This window comes from Rhopalosiphum padi, chromosome 1, assembly GCF_020882245.1.
Source record: "Rhopalosiphum padi isolate XX-2018 chromosome 1, ASM2088224v1, whole genome shotgun sequence".
Lineage (NCBI taxonomy): Eukaryota > Metazoa > Arthropoda > Insecta > Hemiptera > Aphididae > Rhopalosiphum > Rhopalosiphum padi.
Genome location: NC_083597.1, coordinates 57,360,940 through 57,387,869, shown reverse-complemented (window position 1 = coordinate 57,387,869; position 26,930 = coordinate 57,360,940). Strand labels below are relative to the sequence as shown.

Sequence of the window (26,930 nt, the reverse complement as noted above, 5' to 3'; positions counted from 1 at the left end):
ATTATGTCATTCATTAGCACTCGCCACTCGAATATCTAGGTATCTACTACTTGTCTACCTACTAAAAAGAGTAAGAATAAGTTATGAGTCACCTGCAGTAACGAAAACGTCGTCTTCGTACTTTGTATCCGCGCAACTGTTTGCTCCACCGCCACTGCCACCGACATTCTCAGTACCTAGTGCATCTCTGCCGCCATCTACCGATGACCCTAAGTAAACCGGGATTGATGACAGATTTGGGCAAGACAAGCTCTTACTCGGTCACAGAGACCGGAAAGAAAATGTATTGCCGAATCCCAACAACAACGGGATAACTAAACTCTGTTATCCTTAAGTCGCCTAGTGAGAGGAAGCTCAGAGAATGAAAATCGGTGACGATGTAACCGTGTTATAAAAAAACAATTAAGACATTTAAAAAATATATGTAATCATTGATCGAATATATAATTGTTGATAGTAAATAAAATTGAATTTACAAATTTAAATTATTTTTTTCAATACGAATAAATATAATAATTTATACTTATGTTTTTACCTATGTAAAATAATGAATTAAATCAAAATCAAACATTACCTAACTTATTTGTATGGTACTTATAATAAAAATAATCATTTTTTCAATACCATAATGTTGGAATTATATGAAAAATCTCATTACCTACAGCTCATTGCTAACATAAGACTTAGTCGCATTTATGTATATGGGCAGTATCTAAGATACGTATCTTGGATAAATGCTTTCTATCTCGTAATTTAGGTATTATAATTATTAAGTAATAATTCCTAATAATTCTAAAGTAAGACTGCTATGTACGTTACTCTAAACATATTTTATTATATCACTTCTAAATCTATTCAAATTTAATGTACGTTTGTTTCATAAACTTTTAATTATGTAGTATATTTAAAATTATTTCCTACTAACTCAAAGCTTAAACATCATCATCTACTATACTACCCTTATATATAATGAAAAAAGTTGATTCATTACCACATTTATTGTCAATGCGATTTGAATCCAAGCATAGAGACTCTAAACTATCAAAAAAAAAAATATATTTGCTGTACATTATGTATTAAATATCAACTTAGAATTGCATATCGACTACTTTATAAGATATCGTTTTTTTTTTTTTTTTTACATTAAACTTAAGAAAAATCGTAGAAATATCCGGTAATACATATAATATCAGAACAACTTTTAATTACATATAATCTATAAATGTTCGTCGTAATTAATATTTTAAAAATGTGTACCTACTAAATATTGAATATCACATAATAATTAAAATGATATATACATATATTTCAATACATTTCGGCATAATATTTTTACATCATATTTTTTGTTGTGTAGATACTCTTTACCCTAAATACAAATCATGCTGAAATAAAATTGATAATAGGATATTAACTTTAGTCTGAATATAATTAATTGTATTTCTTTTGATAAACTGCCAACTAAAAACAGTTGTGTTCTTTATACAAAAAAATAACAACTGTAAATACATTACATGTAATTTTTAAAATATATATTTTATTTTCCTATAATAATATTTAAAATAAACTGAATATTGTATGCATTATTCATATTTGTTTAATAGTATCTTTCAAGAACGGTATTTTGTATTTGTTATTTATTAATTTACTTATTTGTATACATATTTTTACAAATATAAATATTTTTGTTTCCATTAAATGTATGGATATTATTGAAACCATTACCTCCAAGCATACTACATACTTTAATAGTTACATCAATAACAGCCATGTTATTGATGGAACAACAAACTAGTTTGGAGTAATATAATGCTTAAATATATTGTCAAAATAGCAAAAATTTTCAACAAGAATATATGACGGAGTAACAAAAAAATTAAAGTTACTTCATATAATAAAAACAATTTTGTTGGGTATTATCTCAAAAAATTTGTATGGTTGTTGCGACAAATTTAATAACAGTGGTAGATTAACAATAAATAAATGTTACTTCAAACACTTAGTGTTGTATAAGTAGGTACACGGACGGACATTACGTTATTTCAACAAAATTTTTTTAGGATAATGAATTTAGTACTCATAACTCAACGATAAAGTTATCCCTATAGCTACAACAGAATATTATTAAGATAATTATTTAAATAGTTGTAGTAACTTTATATTTTTTTTCGTAGCATTGTATTCAAATTTAACACTTCCATTATAGTGACTCTCTCAAAACCTACTGTACAGCAGAACAGTACCTATTTGACCATTTTTTTTTTTTCATTCATTATAAAAGGGCTTGTACTTTAATTTAAAACTTTGCTGTGATAATATTTTATTTTGAATAACTATACTATTGGTTCAAAAAACTGCGATTGTTGAAATTTTTAAATACAAATTAAATAATATTATTAAAAAAAATAATAAACATCAAATAGAACCTTTTATGGAAAAAAATATTTCAATTTTGAGGACGAAATAAAATATATAAATTCATACAATTAATAGCATTTTAAGAATTGTAAAAATAGTTAAGCTGACTATAATGCTAGATTAACTATTACAATATGGTATACCTATTTTATGTAAACATGTAAAACAGGCAACGGCTATTGTAAATTATCATCATTAGTATATTAATTAAGAAACTACCAATTTTTATTTTTATTTAGATATTAGATGCAGCAATATTTTCATAAACACCATTTGTTCAAATATTCAAATAAAAAACAAGTGATTCACGTTTGGCAAAAAAATGTTTTTTCACACATCATTATAAAATCAACACATTTATTGCTCTTTTCTACAAAATCTAATATTATATTTAATTACTTAATTTTCAGTATGATGTAATAAAGCAAGGTTCATCATATACGAATTGTAGATGATAATAGATATGGCAGGACTGCAGCTTCCTGTAATATTTTCACATACACTAGGACTAGGAAATAATACCTATACTTTAAACATTTCAGTTTTCACCATTTTGCTTTAAAAAAATAAATAGATAGTTGATTTTGAAAAATAGTGGTACTTACATTATACATTAAAAAAGTAAATTAACTTGCGTATAAATATCAATCTATTTAATTAATTTAAAATTAATTATTAACAATTATTACTGCTATTGCAGTATTGTACAAGCAAATTGTTAAGGAGAATTTTGGAAACTTAATTGTCTAGAATTTACTTATCGTTTGTATATAAGATCTTTTCATGATATTTACAGCTTATTTTTCATAATATTAACATTATTTACATATTTATAATTTATGTTATTCTGTACAATTTGTTGGTGGGACAAGACTTAATGTATCTATCGATGTTATAATGTCAGCGTTTGCATTCTGCTATAGTAATATCCTGAAACAAATACAAACAATATAAAAATATGTTATACACCAGTTTTATTCAACTAAATATAATAATAATAATTAGGTATCGTAGTAAAATACCATAATATACCCAATACGGCAGTATCTATAGCAATATACTATAGACTATAGTATGTATAGTTTAATTGATTTGCTTATAAAATTATTAAATTTTAAATTAATATCCTATACGCTTTGTTATACATATAGTAAAACATACTGGAAATTATAATATTTAATAACACCGTTTTCGAAACTTGTCGAAAATAATTTTAAGGGAAATAAAAATAATCATTATGCATTATTGTTGAATACTTTAATCATTATAATATACATTACTCCTACAGCGATACAGTTTCCGTGTGGCTTCGACAAACTTATAGTGTAATATATTATACTCTTTAATACAAAATGAAAAACGATCTCTACGCAAATTTTTTTTCGACCTCTCGCAAAACGAACAATGCAACACACCTCAAACGTAACGCTCACGACAAAGTACGTCGACCTATGTCTTACCCGGACAATGACTTACCTACTCGTGTGCAGTTGAAGTCGCATACATTTATTATACTTAAATAATGTACGCGTTATGATATAGTAATTAATATAAGTATCGATACTGTTTCGGTTAAGCTACGAGTACGGAGATCGTTTGAAAAATGTGTTAATCCGTCGAAACGCTCCGAAGGCCGTTCACGGGTAACTTAATATATTCACCGGCTTAAATTAAAAAAAAAAACAGATAATGTTCTTTTCTTTAAGTTAAATAATGGGTCAATTCGTGAAGTTGGTTCTATTAGACACAAATTTTCCAGGTATGTTGTAACGAGTAAGACAGACGCGGATATGATATGTCTTCTAAATCACACGTTTCGTTACACAAATAAAAATTATAATGTATGAAAATACTTATACAGTGTAATTGAGTAGCTGCATTTAAATGAGCTTAAATTTCAATAAACAAATATAATATTATATTAATTATTAATAAATACCTTTTAGTCTTTCGTGCAATTGCTGTTCGGTGACACAACAATTGAACTCGGTCGGCCGTACTCCTTGAAAAATGGATATCACGCTAGGTTTGACATTGTAGAACACCAGTGGTTGATTTCTCCTGACAAAGTCGTCTATGAGAGACTTGACGCCCTGTAACCCAAAAAAAAAAAAATTAATTAATTATCCACACTATTTACAGAACATCCACGAGGTATCGTATATTATAAGCGCAACGCGCACGTACTTTAGCCGCGGTAAAGTCAGCTCCTTGTATGTGTCTGCAGTCCATCACAACCGGTATTGAACTCAGTCCTTGTTTAAGTCCAGCTTTGGACACCACTGCCCTCACGTACTCCACGGACGGAAAAACCAAACTGCGATCCGGCGTTATCACTAAGTACTCGTAGCCGAATTCACTCTGAAGGTTTCAAAACAATCGAGACATTATACACAACTTGATTTACAAACCGTTCTGACTATTGGAACTCAAATTATTCATAGGTACATTTTATACCGTTTAAAGAGTATCGTTTGGCAAGCTCCTTATTTTATAAACGAGAACCAATAAGTAGCAAGTGGCAAACAACCTTTTTTAAAGTAAATTATTAGCCAATTATTTTTTTTTTGATAAATGTTGATGTATCCAAACCGAAATCAGAACTAGTAGTTTCTGAATTAATATGTGTATACTAGGGATATAATTAAATGGTTTACATTTATTTACCGAAATACAAAATAGACGTAATATTGGATCTATAATATGTATTATATACTCGGACAATAGTTTTTAAAATTTGTAAAATGTCGATAGATTAATATTAGTCATTAAAATAGTTTCCAAATCCATTACCAATTACCATATAGATGTATTGTCCTAAGTACACAGAGTTAAATAAATCTAAAATTACTTATTCGAATTTCGATTTAGATACATCAGAAAGTTCATAAAATTCATCTGAAAAAAATAAGTTAGCATCACCACAGGACACTCTTTAAATGGCGTAAAAAAATTCAAATATTTTAAAATAAAGATGAATTAATTTAAAAGTAGGAAAAATCATATTAAACATAGTACAGAATAAATTCAATATTAAAGGAAAAATAAGGAGCGACCATGCTTGGTGAAACTCGGTATCTATTAAATTACAATAATATTATGTTTGATCGTGTTATTCACGAATATAGGTATAACGACATTGTTAAATTTATCGTGTTTACTGACTTGTTGTTTCTCTACGTGGACGCTGGGCCTAGCCAATGTGTAAAGCAGTATTATGACGTTAATAGCTATGCCGACAACGATGCCGACTTCCAGGCGTATCAACAGCGAACAAAGGAACGTGGCAAACGCCGGTATCAAATCGATTTCTAAAAATGTAAATCGTTCATTAGTCGTTCGTAAAAAAATGTCAACAGAATAATACTATATTTTTGATATTTTTTTTTATTATATTATAATGTCGATGATGACTACTACACATACTTTTCGTTCGCCACATCGGTTTGACGACTTGTAGTTCGACCATGAATACGACGGCGGCTATTATCACAGCGGCCAAAGCAGCTTTGGGTATGTACACGAGATACGGTGTGAAAAACTGCAAGGCTATTATGACGATTATTCCTAGAAAATAAAATCAGTTTTTTCCTTTATATAATGAATTTTAAGCGCAAATCGTCGTAATGATGAATACGTTTAAAGGGTGGTTAAGCACCGGATTAATTGTAAGGGAGCGCGAGTTTTATAAGGCTTTAGATGTTTATCGATAAAAATAATTTATACGATTATATTGCTCGTATACTCAATAATGTATTATTACATTTTATGGTATTAAGCAAATCTGATCCACGATAATATTTGAACATCGACATTTAAAAAAAAAAATATCCTGCTTCAGAGTATTGAATTAAAAATTATCATTCAACTATAACAGTGTTTTTATACTAAAAATTGTTCATTATTAAATAAATAATCATATAAACTAACTATATTTGTTCACACCTCTCACTATTTACAAAATATTAAAATAGGTATTGACTTCTTTGATGTAAAAAAAAAAATTAAAAATATCGTTTTCTCAAAACACTTGAGATAATACTCGTATGCGTAGATAACGCAAATTATATTTCTAATTATGATTTTATCAATATTTTCTGACGTAAATTGAAAAAATCTAAACACAAATAATTATTTATGATATTATATTATTATTAAATACCTATGTGTCGAATGGGATTCGTGGCGTTCGCCCTAGAATTCGGAGTAAGATTTTCGCTAAAACGAGCTTGTGCGCACATAACATATGATATATATATACAAATAATAACCCAATCGTTGAACCGTGTTGTTGTCAACGAAACCGTAATACAGAAAGAAATTTTTTACCTGTATAAACTCCTCCGAACGTGGTTTTTACTCCGCTGGCGTTGTTCACGGCACCCCGCGATAGAGCGCCAGATATGGGCATGGAACCAACAAAAGATGAGATCAAATTGCATGCGCCCAAGGCGAGCATTTCTTGAGTGGCGTCGACGGTCTTACCGTCAGCTAAACGAAACAATAGAACATATTATTATTATTTTCATAATTTTAAGCTAATATAATTTCACTTGACTGCGGGCAAGCGATTCGTGACTAATCAATATCGTATACTATTATACTGTCGTATATTAAAAACGCTCGTTGACGACATTGTGCACGCCTGCAACGAGACTGTACCGAGAAAATAAACGCGCCCACCTGCGCGCGTGCGTCTAAAAGTAAAAATGTAAAATCGACTTACAGAAAAATTTAGCTAGCGATATGTTTTCTAAGATCGACAGAAGTGGCACTACCAGAATCCCCGAACCTAATTTGGACGCCATCTCGACGAAATTGTACGTCTCGTTCCCGACCCGGCTCTCGAACGGCGGTGGCCTGAAGCTCGGGAGACCGGATTCCACGTGACCTGGAAACAGACGAAAATTAATCGACCCGTCGAATCGCTGTACGAGTTGTGTATGTAAAAAAAAAAAAAAAATGGGCCGTTGAATTTACTCGACAATTTAAACGGCAAATCCCCGTGCTCCTTGTACATGTAACCCAGCGCGGCGCAAAAGACCACGACTATGATGTTTCTCGCCGTCGATATGAGCCAAATGACCGACGAAATCATTCGCTGTCCGGTGGTTTTATCCTTCGCGTCCAAAGGTCCGATTTGTATGTCTTTCATTTTCTGTAAATATTATAATATTATTATATGTTTTCGATAAACGCCCGACGATAATATTATTACTATACATAATATTATGATAATATTATATACGGCTGCGATATCTATGATGGGCTTACCCTCAACAGCAACAGGACAATCATGCACGTAATGCCTAGCGTACCGTCGCCAACGCTAATCTCTCTGATGTGCATGGCCAATTGGTCCCAGAAGCCTATGAACGAATTGGCTTTTATGTTTATGCCGAGCAGATCTTTCAGTTGGGACGTGGCTATCACGATCGCCGCAGCTGACGTGAAGCCAGCCGACACCGGTCCGGATATGAAATCGATTAGGAACCCTGTAAAACCAGCGGAGTTGACAAATAGGTAGTAATAATCATGTAATAATATCGCGGTTATCGACTGCGCGTCGGTTAGTGTTGACAAACCATTTTAAAAACCGCGATCGACGCACATTTAAGCCATCGATGATTTGATGTCTGACAAAAGCCATCACGTCAATATCTTATGATAACACAAGTTTACATGACGTAGGTAACAAGCTGTTGCATATATTATTATACACTCGCGGTGCAGTACGAGTGCACTCGAAATTACCTAGTTGCGCAAAGCCCATGATGAGTTGCACGATGCCGGTGATAAAACATAACAGGATTGCGAATTCCGGTCCCATATCGTGAATGTTTTCGCGGGTCATGATGGCCATAATGGCCGTAGGACCCAACGCCGGGTCTTTACAGCTACCGAAGATCGTGTACACGAAGCATGCCATGAACGAAGAGTACAGTCCGATCTAAAAAAAATAATCATTCGATCACAGTCTACAGTTCTATAGGAGTGTGATAATTAGATCTAAAAAATATATCAAGGATAATTATCACCGGCGATATACCTTATTTATATATTTATATAATATCATAAATCAAAATGTTGTACTCTCTCGACCCGAATTAAAATTTAAAATATTATGTAATTTAAATATATATATATACATTAAATTATATTAGAATTAGTATATTCGAAATACTAATCAAGGTTAGATACGCGTAGGTAAACGCGCGTAAATTTATATCATAATATATACATATTATAACTTGATCACTTTTTTTTTGTTTTTTAATGTGTAATTTTGTGTTTAATTTTTGTCGGAAAACCTGACCTCGAACTTGCGACGCAATCACACGATCGTTAACATTATACGTTTGGGTGTAATGTATAGATGTCACTTGGTTAGCAGATTAACCACAAATTATGACCGTGACAATATCGAAATTTATTTTTAACTCATCTTTTACATTGTCGTTTATTCATTTACGAGCGAAAACCATTGGACAAAACACAATCGAAGTATATTATGTCGAATGCTACACGTAGGTAATGTACGATTCTAATAACATTCGTTTATAATTAAAATTTTAACCGGATGCTGATATTAATGATATTGCAATATTGTTGGTGCCTATACAATGGCACTCGCATTTTATGACGAACGACAAAACGTTTTGTATAAAAGAAATACGAACATTTTAATAGGTTGATTATATTATTACTCGCGCGCACCAAACGGCAAACACGACCGTACAGATTTAAGTTTTCCTAAAAAAAAAAAAAAAATCAAAACTATAATTTATTTCGACGTCTTCGAGGGAGTTATATTCTATTGTATTCTAAGTGTAGTAGACTTCTTCGCCGTAAAAATACATTTTATTAACTAAATTGCATATGGTCATCAATATATTAGTGATTAAGCACAATCCATAGGTAGAATGAAATAACAAGTATTAAACATAAGATATCTAAACGATAAATTATCTGCAGTTCATTTAAATATTGTAGTCAGACTTGTATTATAAGTAATCACTAATCGTTTGATTTTGAACTCTCCGTTAAGAGTTGTATAATATGTCTTACGAGATACGTAAACACGTAAATCCATAAACACGCGCAATTATAATAATTATTACACAAAACATAATAATAATAATTGCCTATTATAATTAATTATTATCTTTAAACATATAGAAGGAGGTACTTATAATACATTTAATATTCACTATCGTTGCTCATATTATTGTGTATTGATGTAACATCGACAAAAACAAATTGCGTTTGAAATTTGTATGACTCGCCCCGTTTCTTTGGGCTTTTTAACCATTATATTTATGCAAATAACATATTATTAAAATCTACCTAGTTTTAGAGAATTTTCACGATAGCCTACTAAACAAAATATAACGATTATTGGAGTGACTACTTTCCAGAAAGATCATTAAGATAATATTAAATCAAGAAATTTAATTTAAGTCGTCACATTCTATATAAAAAAAAATTATAATTCTGAGTAATTACCTCTAGATAACATTTATTTTTTAAAACTATAATATTATTTTTAAATTTTCAACAAAATGTAATTTGACCGATTTATCTATACTCGGAACTTTGATGGCATAACTATACATAACTGAATGAAAACAGAAATATTCATAGTAATATTTTAATGTATTAACCGTGAAAATGGGACAGAGACTTTTTATTCATATTTAAATTATAGTCCCCTATACTCCTTCAATCTAAACTTAAAACAGTTCAAATTAATCATTTGGTATTGAGTTAAATGCACATAATATAATAATTATCTGGACAATACATATATTGAAAATAAAAATAATAAAATTTGAATACATAATATTAAATTAACTAAATATAGATCAGTAAGAAGTGTTAAAAGAGAAATAAAGTACACGTGGTAGCAAATAAAAAATAATTAAAAAAATTTCGATTTTTGCTTTAAAATCAAAAAACTAGAATAACAATATATTATGTAAAATTAGCTCATTTTATGTTCTGGAAACGGCCTTTGGATAAAGCGGACGTCTGGGTGTGTAGGTATATAATAAGGAAGAAGAATAATTTAAGACATGTGTGTATAACCTCGCAATATTACGGATCGGTTACATAAAACAATATATTTTATGTATATAGGAAAGAATTAATGTACTCATATACTAGCCGGGACGGTAATAATTTTTATGTAAAAAATATATATATTATAATAATCGATATTACGCAGTAATCGTCCATAGCTTATAGTCATTTCCGAGTTAAGTTTTCTGCGGGCTGCCCCACACTCACTACTTGTTGCGTGTGCGTAGGATTAGGGGGGGGGATATAATCGTCAATATAAACAACTATATTATAGTGAGTAAATAAGTAAATAATAATAATAATAATAAATAATATCATGATAATAATATTATATATGAACGACTTGTATAATCGATTCACGATTCGCAAAGATTCGCAGACCCGACCGACTTACTTGTGGAGGTAATCCGGCTACGTTCGCGAACGCTATGGCCTGTGGTATAACGGTCAGCCCGACCGTGATGCCGGCCACGAGGTCGGATATACCGTGTTCGCCGATCGTGTACTTGGGTAGCCATTGGAGGATCGGTAAGCGTTTGTACAACACTTTTCTCGTACAACACCGATTCACCGAATCCGGGTAGACGGGCACCGACGTGTCGCCGCCCAAAACTTTACCTATAGACAAATACAAATTAATGCATTAGGACTTGAGACAATAATTATTATTTTTATTTTATTTTTTCAATGGTAATATTGAAAGTAACAGTTTAGCAGTTTAGTGTACTTCGCGGCAAATACGACAATTATTTTACGCGGGTTACATCCGTAACGAGTTTATTCGTCGAAACGTATTTATTTTTATTCATATTAATGTGTACAAATATATTTTTCTCTTTGATTTATCTACTATGCCTTTTAAGCATATCGTGTGCTGGATAAAAATAGTTAATAATAACAAGTACTTAAAATACGTATGTGTGTTATTGTGATGCTTAAGTTTGCGATTACAGGATACATAATATTTAGTAGATTATAAACAATAGTTAATAGTTAGAAAAGTAATATGATATAAAAAAAAAACCAATAAATAATATAAAAATTACACTGATAACATAAACTAAAGATAAAGAAAATTACCTGTATATGATACAAATTAATATATACAATGTCCATGTTCTAAGTTTTTTTTTACATATTTTTATTTAGGATTACAATATTGTACATTTTTTTAAAAACCTAAACTTATTGAAAAGTAAAAATTTGTATCTAGATAACTCTTAAATCCTTGACCAAAAAAAATATTTGTGTACTTTATTTTATCGTCCTTACTATTATAGGCGGTGACAGGGGTGTTTAAAAGGAGTGTATCAACTCATCAAAAAAAAAATTTTAATTCCCATCCCTAAAAATATATTTAATTATATTTAATTAATTTGTTGATTTTTGTAGATTGCATGTTTAGTCTCTCTAAAATTCAATTCACTAATGCTATTCTCCCTATCTTTCTTTATATTTTCTTTATACCGATTATTGGTATTTTAATAACCCACATAATTGAAATTTTGTATAAACAAATTTTATGGATTCGACTTCAAGCTCTTAATAGTTTTATAATATAGAATTTCTTCTAAACTATGTTTATTAAGTAAAATGTCAAACTCTTTAGGCATTTTTTTATTCTCACCCCTCTTTCACAACAATAGTAACCATTTTTGCAGTATCAAAATAGTTTATATGACGATTATAATATCATAAAACTCGTAATATGACCGAAACCCACAATTATCGTTTTCATAAGTGAATTAAAATTAATAAGTAGGTATTAGGACTATTAGGTATATAATATGTTATATTGTTATTAGTAAGTTATCAGTGTTATCACCTATTATATTAACAGTTATTCATAGTTTTTATAGATTTATTTCCACCGATCAAATTTATGTTTGTTGTTTATAATTGAATATTTCTAATACAACTACATATAGGGATATTGTTTTCGTTCATGGTCTAATACTACCCTTAACTAAATCTGGTGATGGACGATGGTATAGTATTCACAAAAAATATAATGAAATTTAAAAATACAAAAATTTGAGTTATGTATTTCATTTTGTCGACAATAACTTTTTATGTGACACTTAATTGATCGTATTTAATCATCAATAAAAAGAAAATCATTTATAAATATATTAAAAGAGTCTTTAAAAATAATAATATCTATATTATTCTATGATATATTTACGAAAACACAGCAGCATATTATTGTTACTCAAGTTTACTGACTCGTGTTGTTATTAATGTTGATCAGTCAACTAATCGCGATCGTAATATTGAAAACAAAACATACTTAAGGAGAAGGAGAAGATTTTAAAATATAATATTTATATATATATACATGTTGTACGCTTACAAAACCGGTCAAACTTGGGTCATGGTTAATTCCGGTCAAGTATATTATAATATATATTATACAATACACACGAGTTAGATATATTAATATCGTTGCAAATTTAAAAAGACAAAATTTAACGAACCATAATACCTACACATCTATATTTAAAGTAACTACTACTCGGTAGTTTTTTATATTTATTTTTACAATGAACATCGCCCTAATGTCCTTGAATAATAATTAGCACGTGTTTGTGTTAACTGGAAACAAGATAACAAAAGATCCACTGCGTGATAAATCATTTTGATCATCTAAAATATATTTAATTTCAATAAAAAAAATTATATTTTTAGTAAAAAGGAACAATCTTATATAATCATGTACTCAACTATTGAACTATGTAAGATGCGTATTGTTCTAAATTAAATTAAAAAATTAAATTTTAAATTTTATAACTTTTAACATATTGACAGCTATATTTGTCGAAGCCACACGAATAATATTAGGTTGTTATTAAATATAAATATCCATTGACAGAAAAAATATAGGTGCGTTATTCTTTTTATAAAATATACACTTTAAACTCAAATAAAAAATTAATACTACCTATATATATATATATATATATTAAATCTATGTTTATTTAAATATTCGTATTTTTAGTAAGTGAATGTTTGTTATGAGAGTAGAGTAGTACAGATAATACAGTCAGGTAAAAGTCTATGGAATACTGTTTTACTAATAAAGTTTTGGATTAGGTAGCTGATGCAGTTAATTATACTAATTATTTCGTTTAAACGTAACTTGGTGCTATTAAAATAATGTTTACAAATACAAGACTTTCACTATATGTATACTGGAGTGTTTATCTATATTGGTATTTACATTATTTACAAAAATGTTTAACTTTGATTTTTTATTTATTGTAATTATTTTAACCTAAATATATTTGAGAATAATTCTTCGGAGAAATTTCGTCTCAGTGCATATTTTTAAAACCACAAATAATAATATCATCCATAAAATAAATGCAAGTAATATAGAAAAATAATCGTCGGAATATATTAAGTATTATAATAATAATACATTTTAATTAGGTAATTTTTTTTTTTTTAAACTTTGAACGAGCTATTTTTGTAAATACGTAGTTGTTATGATTATTTGAAAATCATAATAATCAATATTAATCTATCATATTTTCTAATATAATCTATTATATTTTAACTATCGAAGTATAAAAAATATTAGATTCAATATTATATCTATTTTATATTTTCATAAAATAATTTTTAAGGACTATTTATTTTAGTATAAACATTTCAAATTCAGAAACTACTCGTTTAAATTTTGATTTAGATACATCTACATTTTCTAAAAAAATCATAATATTATGCAAATATCAATTTTCAATAAAATAGGTTTGGTTCTCAATTGCAAAAAATAAATTTGTATCGCCATGGGACATTCCTTAAATGGTATAAAAATCTAAATAATTAAAATCATGGTCCTTAATAATTATACTTATACTGCTATCACTCTGCAGTTTATCGTATTATCAGAACATAATTTGTATGTTATTGTTAGGGCTGGGATTAATATGTAATAAAAAACCAAAAATATGTACATATATATGTAGTTAAAATGGCCAAATATAAAATATAAAATATGTATTATGTAATAAGAAAAATTTTAAATTATGTTAACGTGTTAACATAATAGTTATTGTGTATTGTATTTGGTATCAGAGCCTAGAATATAATTACTTAATATATAATATATTATACTTAATAAGTAGGTAAACAACTTATAGTGCATAGCAATTTTGAGAAATGTGTATTATAGGTATTTAGTTTTATATAGGCCCCTGCCCTCTGTCAATTTTTATTATGATATCATACAACATTTTTTAAGATGCTGACGATTCTGTGTATTTGAAGAAATTGAAAATTAAGCATGCACGTATACTAAAATGGAATATTAAAGTTCCGCGATAATTGTTCCATTAATCTTGTTTAAAGATTACTTTTAGATCAGTTTCATCCTGTAGTTTAAAATATAAAAATAGGATCGAAAAAATGTGTACCGCTCATAAATCATAAGCATTATTATTTATTACTTACACAATATAATTCCCCGAAAAATGTTTCTATATTTTCAAGACATCGCGGGTAATAATTTCTTTCATAACTTTATTACCTATATTCAGTTGTTTGTAAGGATAAAAAAAAATCTGTAATTAACTAGACGAAATTGAATAAATAATAAACGTTCAACTCACATGTTTGACGCCTATAACTTGAACACGATAATCATTACGTTATAATATTACGATTTACGACGGGTTAACAGTGGGTATTTTAGATGACGCAGTATACTAAATATTATTACTTACAAGTTAATTGGTTTTAGCAGTCTTTATTATTTATTTATTTATTTTTTTTTTTTTGCAAAAAGAAATCGACGTTACTAAGAACAAGCTAGAAGCGGAGGTTTAAATTTGAAAACGTACGCGTTAAAACGACTTTAATTAATAATGTACGCAAAATAATATTTGCAACTCTAAAAAATCCGGTTATCTCTTAAGTTTATAATTCTTTGGGTTTCTCCATTCGTCTTAATCATACAACCTATAGGAAAAGTATAATTTAACAAACATAATATATTTATATTCATATAAATGAATAAATTACTGTCAAGAGTCAACTGCGAATTGTGATAAATGAATAACGTAGTCATTCACTTTTAACGGTACTGCATATGATGGTAAATAAGAAGATATGAACCCAGTTCTATGACGGTTGTGTTTTTTTTTTTCAATTTGAATATGATGCAAAATTTAAGCGAATTGTGGAGACCATCAGAAGCCTATACATCGTTAATAATTTCAGCAAAATCTTATAAATCATTGTTTTGTTTAATAAACTAAATACATTGCTCGGACGTAAGTCGTAAAATTAATAAAAATATACAATATAGTCATTACTCGTACATAGTTTAAAAAATTTAATATTTTATCAGATGAATTTTTAAAATATTGCTGTTCAAAATCATGTTTTGAGCGCAGTGTTTTATTATTTTATTCAAATGTGATATCATAAAATTCATTTACACACACACACACGTTACACATATAACGGCTATCACCATAATCTGTAGCCTTGTCCGGTTTATTTTAGTTACCTACCGCACTCTGCAGAAACACGCAATATTGTTCTACGCCTACAACTTATACAGACGTCATATTGTAATAGTACCTAAATTATATTATTGATAAGAATAATAATTAAATATTTTTCAATAATAAACTAGCGGTCAATGATAATACGTCAATAATCAATTAAATATATCTCACAGGCACACGCAATTCGTGTGATAATCGCACGAATTTATCATGACATAATTATTTAATAATATCAGCTATTTATAATTTGAATGACTAAAAAATTGACTAAATATTATATTAGCGTTAATAAAATAACTTTTTATATTATTTTATATTCCATTATAACATAATATATAACATTATATTCTATTTAACCTTCGTGACAATTGGACTTAAATAAACGTATAGTTGTCAGACGACAGTAAGTTAACCTACGACTATAATACTGGCTACGAATCCACTTCTACGAAGAACTATTGGGTGCTGACACCCCGCCGTACAATAACATACGCGTGTACAAATACAACATTCCAATAAAGGATCGATTACAAGATTATAATTATCGTTCGAAGTATTTTACCCTTATCTAACAAACATATTTCACAAGCAATAATACAGCATCAAAATGAAAGCATAAAAAGATAAACGTTTCTGTAACTATATCGAGTAATTAATTTTATCGCACGACTGGGGATCGATTACAACATGTAATATTATTATATCATGTGTATTAAAAATGTAAATAATACATGTGGAAGCTTGTAAAAAAAATTAAAATATAGTTTAATAAACCCTATTTGTCTGAATTCATCTTGCCTAGTAATATAAAAAAGCGCGTCCAAGGTCTCGACATAAAAAAAAACAACTAAAAAATTAGCGTTTTATGGTTTTTCAAAACGAAAAATCGGCGTTCAAAAACCTTCTTATCAAGAATTAATTTTTTGTAAAACAAAAAAATTCTAAGAACCGCGTTTCAAGTTATTCAACGCCGCAATACCTATGACAATATATTGTTGCTTAATGTAGGCATATAACGTCCGGTTGCTATACGTCTGCAGTGATGCAGTGGAAGTGGTTACTGGTTAGGTGCCAACCGCCGCGGCCGTCACAATGAACTCAAAACGTGTGCATGTTCGCGTGCGTATAATTATTATAAGATATTAGATATTCGTTTTTTAGGCGGGAGGCTTGCCTACATGTTATTGCGTATAATAATTAGTAGAACGGGTAAAAAAATTTTGGAAAACCCGAGTACGCGTAGATAGGTATTCCCCAAGAATGTCTTGCACCTAACCAGATGCGGTATTTTTAAAATTCCCAACTGGTGTGATGTACACATTGAACATATTTTGTACACGACAATGTCGGCCGTATAATGAATAATCGTAATTACCGCTGTCGAGTCATCTGCGAACGGACGATACCAACTCGTTTTTCGCGAATGTTAAAGCTATTAAAATATACTTAAGGAGATAATATCATCGTTTGAGTTATGATCGCATTAACAGACACGCTATTATTATAATAAAATCGTAATTAGACTCGCTATATACTTGTCGAAAGATCCTATACTATAAATTCTATACGATCGCGATAATGCCATTATGGTTTGAGAATAATATTTTAAATCGGTAATAATATCAAACATTATAAGATTAAATATTAAATTTATTTTTAAAGCTTCTGTGTACAATAATGATAAGGTATAATTGTTCATTAAATTCATTTTTTAAATTAAAAAAATACATAGTGATTTTATTTTCAAGGCTCGCAGAGTACCTACTAAATTAGAACTTGACAATTTAACGTCGACATATCATTATAATAGTGTCGGACGATATCTGCCTATCTGATTTATTTTGATATCTCAAATTCTATTTGAATTTCACATAATATTAGAGTAAGAAGCACACAATATACACACTACACAGGTATACATTACGTGGTTACATTAAGTCTTAAGGACTATATTCAAATTATCTATAGGTAATTCGCTACCAACTAGGTACAATAATAATAATCGTTTATGATCGCGCTAGTCTGTGCTAATATTCTCACACCTCGGTTTTATTTAACAATGCAGTTATTCTAAAACTGGTTTTTGCAACTTTATATTTTAAGACTATACTTTTGAATACTTGAGATTTTTCATACCGTTTAATAAATATTCTAGGACGACACAAACTTGTGTTTATCAAAGGAAAATCACCCTTCCTTTTTTATTTTTTATTATTCATCGGATCATTTTTTGTTTTATTATTATTTTGATATATCTAAACCAAAATGTAAACGGGTAAGTTATTAGTTTCTGGTTATTCGAAAAAAATTTAAACCATGGTAAATTTAATATTTATTTAGTCATGCTCTTATATTAGTTATAACCGAGACTATTATAACAAATTGTACAATGCTAATATATTAATATAATTTACCTACTACACTTTTTTAAAAAAAAAACACAATGATAACAATAATAATAGGTAAGTATATCATTTTTAAAAATTCAAAAAATCAAATTTGGAATAACTGCATTACTAAAGAAAAAAAGAATGAGCATGCTTGGTTAATTATCTTTACCTTGTATGGCTGTATTATAATATGGACAATAATAATGCTTAGATATTGCTGTGTTGTATAATACTCACTAGGAGATATGATGTCGTTTTCTCTGTGGTAAGACGATGGGTAACTAGACAAATTGTCTGCCGAGCTCCATTGAAATCCATCGTTCTTATATCCGGACAGTGTTTCAGAGTCTGTCTTTACGAATCCTACTAGCTTAACGTTCTTGTAGTAATCGTCGCTATTATCAGTCGACTTGTCACCTTCCATTTTGTAGCTCAAATGGTTGTTCATTTTATTCATATTTCCACTGCAGTGACTCACAGCGTCAATAGGATTATCCGTTTATAATGACTGCACGACATCGATACAATCTATGAAAACAAATTATTAAAATCATTATGACGTTGGTACATAATTATTGGACCATAGGTAAATGAACTATTTCGGAGTTCTAACACTGCTCTGTTCCCAGCAATCATGATTTACATAATGTTTAGGAAGTGCGGGCACTCTGCCAATAATCATAATATACGATATTGTTATTAAACATACTGTATAATACTTGATAAATAGTTCTGCTCGAATGATACACGGCCAGATTTAAACGCGAATATCATAAGCGTGATTCGCACGAAATTTGCATATCGCAGTGGCGTGGGAGAAGGGTGGGCAGAGTGGGTAATTGACCCCTCAGATATAATCCAAGGGGGCAAAAGTATAATTTTGCCCCCCCCCCAACCACATTAAAATTAAAACGTATACCATATGGTAAATTACATTTAATTTATACGTTTATGTATTTAAAATTGAACTAATTTTCATTAATGTGCGCAATAGTATTATTATTATCGATGTATTATTTATTATTATAACATAATACATAATATTGTGTAATTGAAAATTGTAAAAATAAAAATAGACATTTCCAATTAGGAGTGCTCAATCAAATTAGGTATTGGAAAATTCCTCCAGTCCCGGTGTTCTTACAACGTATCGTGTTGTTGATTATTGTAAAATTACTATAAACTATTTATGGGTTATACGGTTTTTTTATGTTTTAGCTTTTAAAACGATGCTTTTTTTACTACTGCAATACATATTTTTGATTTAATAGAACAATTAGTAAAAGTATTACAAAACCCTAAATTGTATTTATCAGATTCTATTAAAGCTGCAAAAAGTACATTACTATCATTCAGAATTAATAAACATTTTAGTTAATGATATTAAATATCGTAAATACCGTGAATTTATTTGCTAAAATATGTGTATTAGAACCACTTGATGACACATTTGAAGTTATTTGCCAAAGAGTTTGTTTCCAGTACTTCGCAAAGAAAATCAATATTTGGACATTTTTATTAATCTAACAGGTAAAAATGTTCTTTAAATATTTCAAAATGTTGATTTACTTTGTAAAGTTTAGGTTTTATTTAATTTTTTATATTTAATTTATTTATATATTGTAAAATGTTTGAATATAATTTCAGATATAAAATAAATATGTTTTCTATTTTATTTCAATATATAAATATAATGTATTTATTTTATACTAAACATTTATATAGTTCTTATATTATAATATACTACCTATAGATATAACAACAATAAAAAAAATATATAATAAGAAAGGTTTTCTGTTATCAATCACAAATAAATATAAAATAGTGGTAATGATTTTTATATTTGCCCCTCACCCCCTCATGAAAAATAGTTCCTTCACCAATATAGCATGTGACATTTATACAAATACATATACATCGTTGCATTAACGACAATACCGCAACCACATACCTATCTAGATTTTTTACAATTTTCCAGGTGAACAGAAAAACCAGAAATTATTATACTAAGGGAACATGTCATTGTATATTTATAAAATATATAAGAATATAAAAATATTTCACATAATATTTTATAATTGTTATATTTAGGTTGATGATACTAATTTTTATTGAATTAAATAAACTTAAAACCAAGCAAATATTTCATACAGTTACATTTTATTACTTATTATGCAGTATGAAATTGTAATAAATAGGAAAAAATGGCATATTATGAAAACAATTCTGAAAACTATTTGACTGAGCCTTATTCGTACTATATAATATATATTATATTTAGTAACTTTTTTAGGTATAAATGCATATAAGTAATATTAATAAATAAAATGAGTTATACACGGTACATGGTTATTTTTATAATTTTTAAGTCTAATGTAATTTTTCTTCCAAAATCAGGAATGCCTCTAATTATTATTTATATGAACATCCCACGGCTCACCAGGAAAACACTTCATAATATACCGTTGGTATAGTCCGCTAACAATCAGTGGTAGGCAATAACTCATAACGACAGATATTAATTTCTTATATACCTATTAAAGCTATTAGATTTTTACCAAATAAAATGAATGACACACATAATTCTTTTTTATATTTAATAAATAAAAACATTAAATTATTTATAAACTATAATAAATATTACTTTTTTTAGTTTTATAAAATAGTGTTAAAAAGAGTATAACTAAATATTTAAACTTAAAATAGAACTATAAATTAAACACATATTTGTTTTAGAAAATGTGTTTCATATAACGAATGAACTTTGAGTTTAAAACTTAAGTTAAATATTTTATTTTCAAAATATACAATTTACCTATAAATATTTACAAACATACATTAATTAATATAATATGTATTTTTAAATATCTAAATTTTTAATTTATTAAAATTTTAGCTTTACAAAAACAGGTTTGTTATTTTAAATATAGAATTTCAAATTTTAACATGATGTTTCGAATTAGCGAGGAGGATTGTTCTTAAAATAAAATAAAATATTGCATAATATTCTAAATTGGTAAGCACCTGAACAGTAATAAAAACACTTGATTACATATTTTATGTGTTCATTTAAAATGTATATTCATGAAGGACAAGAATTGTATTGTGTGTTCTTAATTTCTTATAAAATACGTTTTTCCTGGTTTGAGCATTTATTCAATAAACGCCATAATTTATGTATCCATGTACTTATGTACCATAAGTATAATTATAGTTTATTGCCCAATTCTCAATTTTTGGTTTGATATTAAAGTACTTTTAGTCAAATACATAAAACATAAAAATAGCTTTTATGATATACAATCATTATTATCACTATATGATATTGTATTGATTGGGATTTAACAAATATTACTATATTATATTGTTATTACATATTATATTATTTAATATTCATAAACATAATAATTTAATAATAACAATCGGTAGGGCGCAATCACAGTAATAGGCACAAAATAATTATCCTAGAAGGTTAACTTTAAAATGAGTTGAATCAATTTTTTTTTTACAAATAATTACTTACATCATTTATAAAAATTATGTTTTATCTAAACACTATTAATATTAAATTGTATAGTACATAAACATATTTTTTGCAATTATATTAGTATAAGTATAACAAAAATCAACACCTCTAAATATAACACAATTTACACAATTTTAAATGTTATAGGTACATGGAATAGAGCCGTACAAGAAATAAGAATAAATGCTTTAAATTTGATTACATTCATTCGTATGACATAAATTTATTAATTTTTATCATTCCAAATTGTCATTTTAATTATTGAAACATATTTTCATTTTTATCGTGAAATATTTTATAAAATACCTTTTAGCTATAAAATTATTATTTTTGTTTATATTTTATTATTTTGATATGAACATGTAATTATACAATGTATTTATTATTACATATTTTGATTATTTTTAACACTTTCAAAATTATTAAAAATCGTAAACCGTAATTCGTAGAAAACGACAGTCCTTGAATAACATATATGAAATAAAATAATAGTAATAATTTATAATATAGGCAATATATTTTATTATGTTGTTCAACTACTTTTTTTATGGCACGAATATTATATTATTATGAATAATAGTTAGGTATTATACATATCATTTATTCTAAGATGTACCTGAAATATATTGAATATATTAAGACGTATTAATATCGTATATTATACGAGTATAATTAAACTAATAGTAATTGACTTATACAACACGTTCTTTATTGATACTTAATTACCAACGATAGATTAAATTCCATTGAATTAATTCAAAATTTTAGGGATGAAATTTGAATTGCTAAATATTTTTTAATCCATTAAAATATTAAAAACACGAATTAGTATTTTACCTGGAACAATTGTAACTATAAACCTGTTATTAAAAATATTCTTTATTTTATATTAAAGATAAATAAATATTAATTTTTTAATTTTTATTTTTTTGGTCTGAATCGAAGATAGTTGTTTATTTACGAAAATAAGGAAAATATTATTAATATTATAGGTATAGGTACTATTGAATACTTATAAATACATAAATAAATATTTATAGTTGAAATAAAATTTTAAGAAACACCTAATGTAGAAATTTTAATTGATTAACTCGAAAATTATTGATTTTAATAGTCATAATTCAGCTATGATTAAAAATTTTATAAAATACATCAATTATTGTAGTTAAATAAAATAAAATTTATTATTATTTGTAGCTACTACCTATGAATTTTTAATATTTATTTATAATATAATGTACCTATAATGGTATTTATAATTATATAAAAACGAAAACGCAGTAAAATTTATTTAAATTAATCAGATATTTTCAGTGTCGTTTTTATAATGAAACGATGAGAACAATTTTTTTGAATAAACTATGTATTTACAATAAAAATATAGGTTAATAACACATATTATTGTATTGTGGCTTAGAACACAAACCTGTCCTACCTATTCAATTCAACAATTCGAAGTGTACATAAGATTATATATCATGTGCATCCGTTCAATTTATGAATGCAGGTCTAAAATAATTGTTTTCTATGCCTAGGGGCTAATATCGATAATCATCAACCAGCCTATTATTTTGTATCATTTTATAAATATTTATACATTTTTTTAACGGTAATAACTAATAAGTATACAAGTTTTATCAATAAAACCCAAATTTAATCGTTATAACCTAGGTTTTACCAACTACTCCTGAATATTGGATGAATTATGAACATTCACCGATTGACCTTAGTGTACGTTCAAAAATACCCCGAATTGATATACAGTAAATCTAGCGTTTATAAAGTATTGAAATAAAAAATAAATAGTAGATCTTGTTATAATGTGTACTTATATAACCTACTATTTAATATTTATATTATTAACTGCTCAGTACCACTCATTTATACATTTGTAACATGACAATTTTAATTTATTGATATTTAATTATAGTAATTTACTAATCATAAAAATAAGCACAAAAACCTGGTATTTATAACATTTGATTTGGATTATTAAGTAATTTACTTTTTATTTGTTCAAAGTTTGAAGTAATTGTTTAGATATTTGTAATTTTTCTATTGATTTTTTTAACTACAGCTATAACCATATTTATTTTTAAATAATAAACCTTACTTATAACTCGAGATAGGATAATGTTAATCTTATAATAACAGTTAGAAATGTTATAGAAACTCTAAAAAAATACCAAAAATATGACAAAATTAAATTAATTTTGCAGGGACTACCAAAATCCTTTATCTGCTTACAATCTATCACTTCGGACATGATAGGAAATAAAATAATAATAATTTAAATAAAATCATTATTTCAAATTGTAAAATAATATATATAAATAATGTAAATAATTGTAATATTCAAAATTAAGTAACATCATAATAATTACTTTTATTTTAGTAACCATAATGTAACATGTTATATTGTTGTAAATATCTAATAACTTTTATCATGCATAAAAAAATTAAACTATGTTCAATCAATTTTAAGCAATGTAAGTATCTAAAAAATAATTATAATATGTTTTTACAGATAATAAATTAATAACTAATAATAGGTACTGTCTACAAAGATTTTAGAAAGGCGTTTTGTGTAGGCAAAGTGAGTACACATAAATTGAGATTTCTAACAGCTGAGCAAAAACAACATCATGGTATTTAGAGATTACATTACAAAACTATTAAGACACACTGAACAGTTAAAGGAATATAATTTTTATTTTTTATTTCATGATAATTAATTAATAATATAACACATTGTTCCGAATACATTTTAATGTGCAGTACGCATGCCGTACCCTATCTGCCAAAAAATTGTAACTATGTAAAACAATATTATACGTTTACCTTGAGTTCTAAATTCGCACAGTATTTTAAAATATTTTGTGCAATACCTAACTATAATAATATGTATTTTTATTGTTTATTATATAAATTATATACGAAAATACAAAATATGTTTTTTTTTATTTTCAAAAACACGTCCGCGAAACTACAACTGGTATTGAAAAAATTCTGTGTTTCGGCAGTTATAACTAATATCACTCACTAAGACGAGCTTAGATGTTGGAGAACACACATAGGAGAATATGTCCACGAAACTACTGACCACTGCACATTCACTTTGACATTTTGATTTTAATACGTACTCCTACACTGAAACCTATTCAATCGGAAACTTATTGCAGAGACATAGTAGAGAACGATCGATTTTCGTGCCCGCATCGTCTAATATAAAAATTTAAAAAAAAAACATCGGTCGACGAGAATATTAACGCAAAGCGGATAAGGCCGAGTAAATTTTGTGAGCTGTAAGTAGACAGCACAATATTATGTTTTAATATATAACACCACTAAACGGACGCCGAAATAGTTTGCGAAACGACGATAGCGAGTAGCGACAAACGAACACATTCCGAACGATGTCTGTACGACGAGAAAACTATTGAACAATTTTCAAACAAAAAAACGAATTAACTTTCGAAATACTTTTTCTATCGACAACTGTGAATACGAGTCCATTTACAGAGGTGGGGTTTCCAACAGCGCGACTGTTTACGTATATATTGTTAGTGACAATAAAGAGTCGGCAACAGTACAAAAAAGTACAATATTATTATCGAGGCGTTGGATTTAATTTGTTCAACTCTATCGTTTCGCACTTGAATGTGGCACAATGTGGCGAATTCACCGTTTTACGACTAACCCGTCAACGCGACTATTGAAATTAATGGTATTTTATTTTCGCACTCGCAGTTTGGATTATATTATATTACAACAATATTAGTATTAAACTCACCGTTCAAATCCTGGAAACGTGCACTCGGTTTGTTGAACAACGTCCAAGATAGAACACTGTTTTGAGAAAACTACGGTTTTGGATTTGACGACGTTATTAGTGGATCATTAAGCAGACGCTGCAGTAGTAGTGCGGTAGGTACTGCGAACCCAGAGCGAGTAAACGCTGATTTCAGGTTCAGGTAGCGTATAGGTACACAACCGGTACGCAGATAGGTACGCCAAAACGAGTGGATATGGAACGGTCGTCGGTGGTGGGATGGACTTAGGGGGCGGAGGGGGAAACCGAAGGTCAAGGGACCGTGTAGTAGCGCTTTGATGACCGAGTCATCAATGGTAGTTGTGATATACACAAGACGTTTGGGTTATTTCTGTTTTTTTGTTTTTTTTTTTTTACGTACATACCTAACAAGTCATCACTTTTTCTTTCATTGTAATATGTACCATGCAAGCCCAGATGAAAATTATAAATAATTGTGTTACAATCGTAGTAAAGAAAAAAATAAAAATACCAACAAAACCGAATACTATAGCAAGGTTAACACTGCTAGACCTAGACAATGATTGAGGTTCAAGTTCAAAGCATTTATTCTAGAATTCATAATATTTTTTTCCTGATAAAACAAAACATTTTAGGTACAAAACACGTATCATATTATATATATTATACATCTCGACTAAAAAATTATTATTATCGAAATATGAAATATATCTAGTGGTTTTTGATATTTTACATAACACGCGATACAACGTAAAACTAAAATTCACTGTATACATTTTTTTTTCAAGACACATTTTAGATAAAATAAGTTTTATTTTAATAAAACTATAAATTTAAATATTAAATGGTTAAACATGAATACAAAATTATACACGTCGTATTCTAAAATAGTTACCTATGACAATAAATTAAGAAAAAAAGATGTACTCGTAATTTTTTTTTACGAGCATTTAAAACTCTAAAACTACCTATTCATAAACATCCATAGTAAATAGAGTTCATCTCAGAAGTCAGAATCATTTTTCTAATAAGATAATATTATATTATTCTTTTTGTTTTTTTTTTTTAATAAAACATTAAAACTTAATAGATTTGTTCGCTGTAGGTGAGTAACACAACTCTTTAAAATAAACGTTAAATAATAATTTTTATTTTTCGAGACAACTAAAAAAGTTAGTGTTTCATATATTTTGATGTACGCATTA

General features: G+C 27.8%; 1 protein-coding gene across 2 annotated transcripts; it reads right to left on the bottom strand.

Annotated features, from left to right (window-relative positions):
• Positions 1-2,758: 2,758 nt before the first annotated feature.
• LOC132932308 (sodium-independent sulfate anion transporter-like) lies at positions 2,759-25,904 on the bottom strand. 2 transcript variants are annotated; one of them, XM_060998620.1, is made up of 13 exons: positions 25,726-25,904; positions 18,644-18,934; positions 10,895-11,118; positions 8,173-8,368; positions 7,693-7,913; positions 7,399-7,576; positions 7,145-7,309; positions 6,748-6,909; positions 5,845-5,985; positions 5,584-5,729; positions 4,606-4,779; positions 4,358-4,511; positions 2,759-3,348 (listed from the first exon to the last, which is right to left on the bottom strand). In XM_060998620.1, exons 2-13 carry the CDS (start codon positions 18,861-18,863, stop codon positions 3,311-3,313), a joined length of 2,019 nt encoding a protein of 672 aa, XP_060854603.1. In that variant the 5' UTR covers positions 18,864-18,934; positions 25,726-25,904; the 3' UTR covers positions 2,759-3,310. The 2 variants fall into 2 exon arrangements, with proteins under 2 accessions (XP_060854603.1, XP_060854604.1); XM_060998621.1 differs by lacking the exon at positions 25,726-25,904 and adding an exon at positions 24,976-24,994.
• Between the last annotated feature and the right edge of the window lie 1,026 nt (positions 25,905-26,930).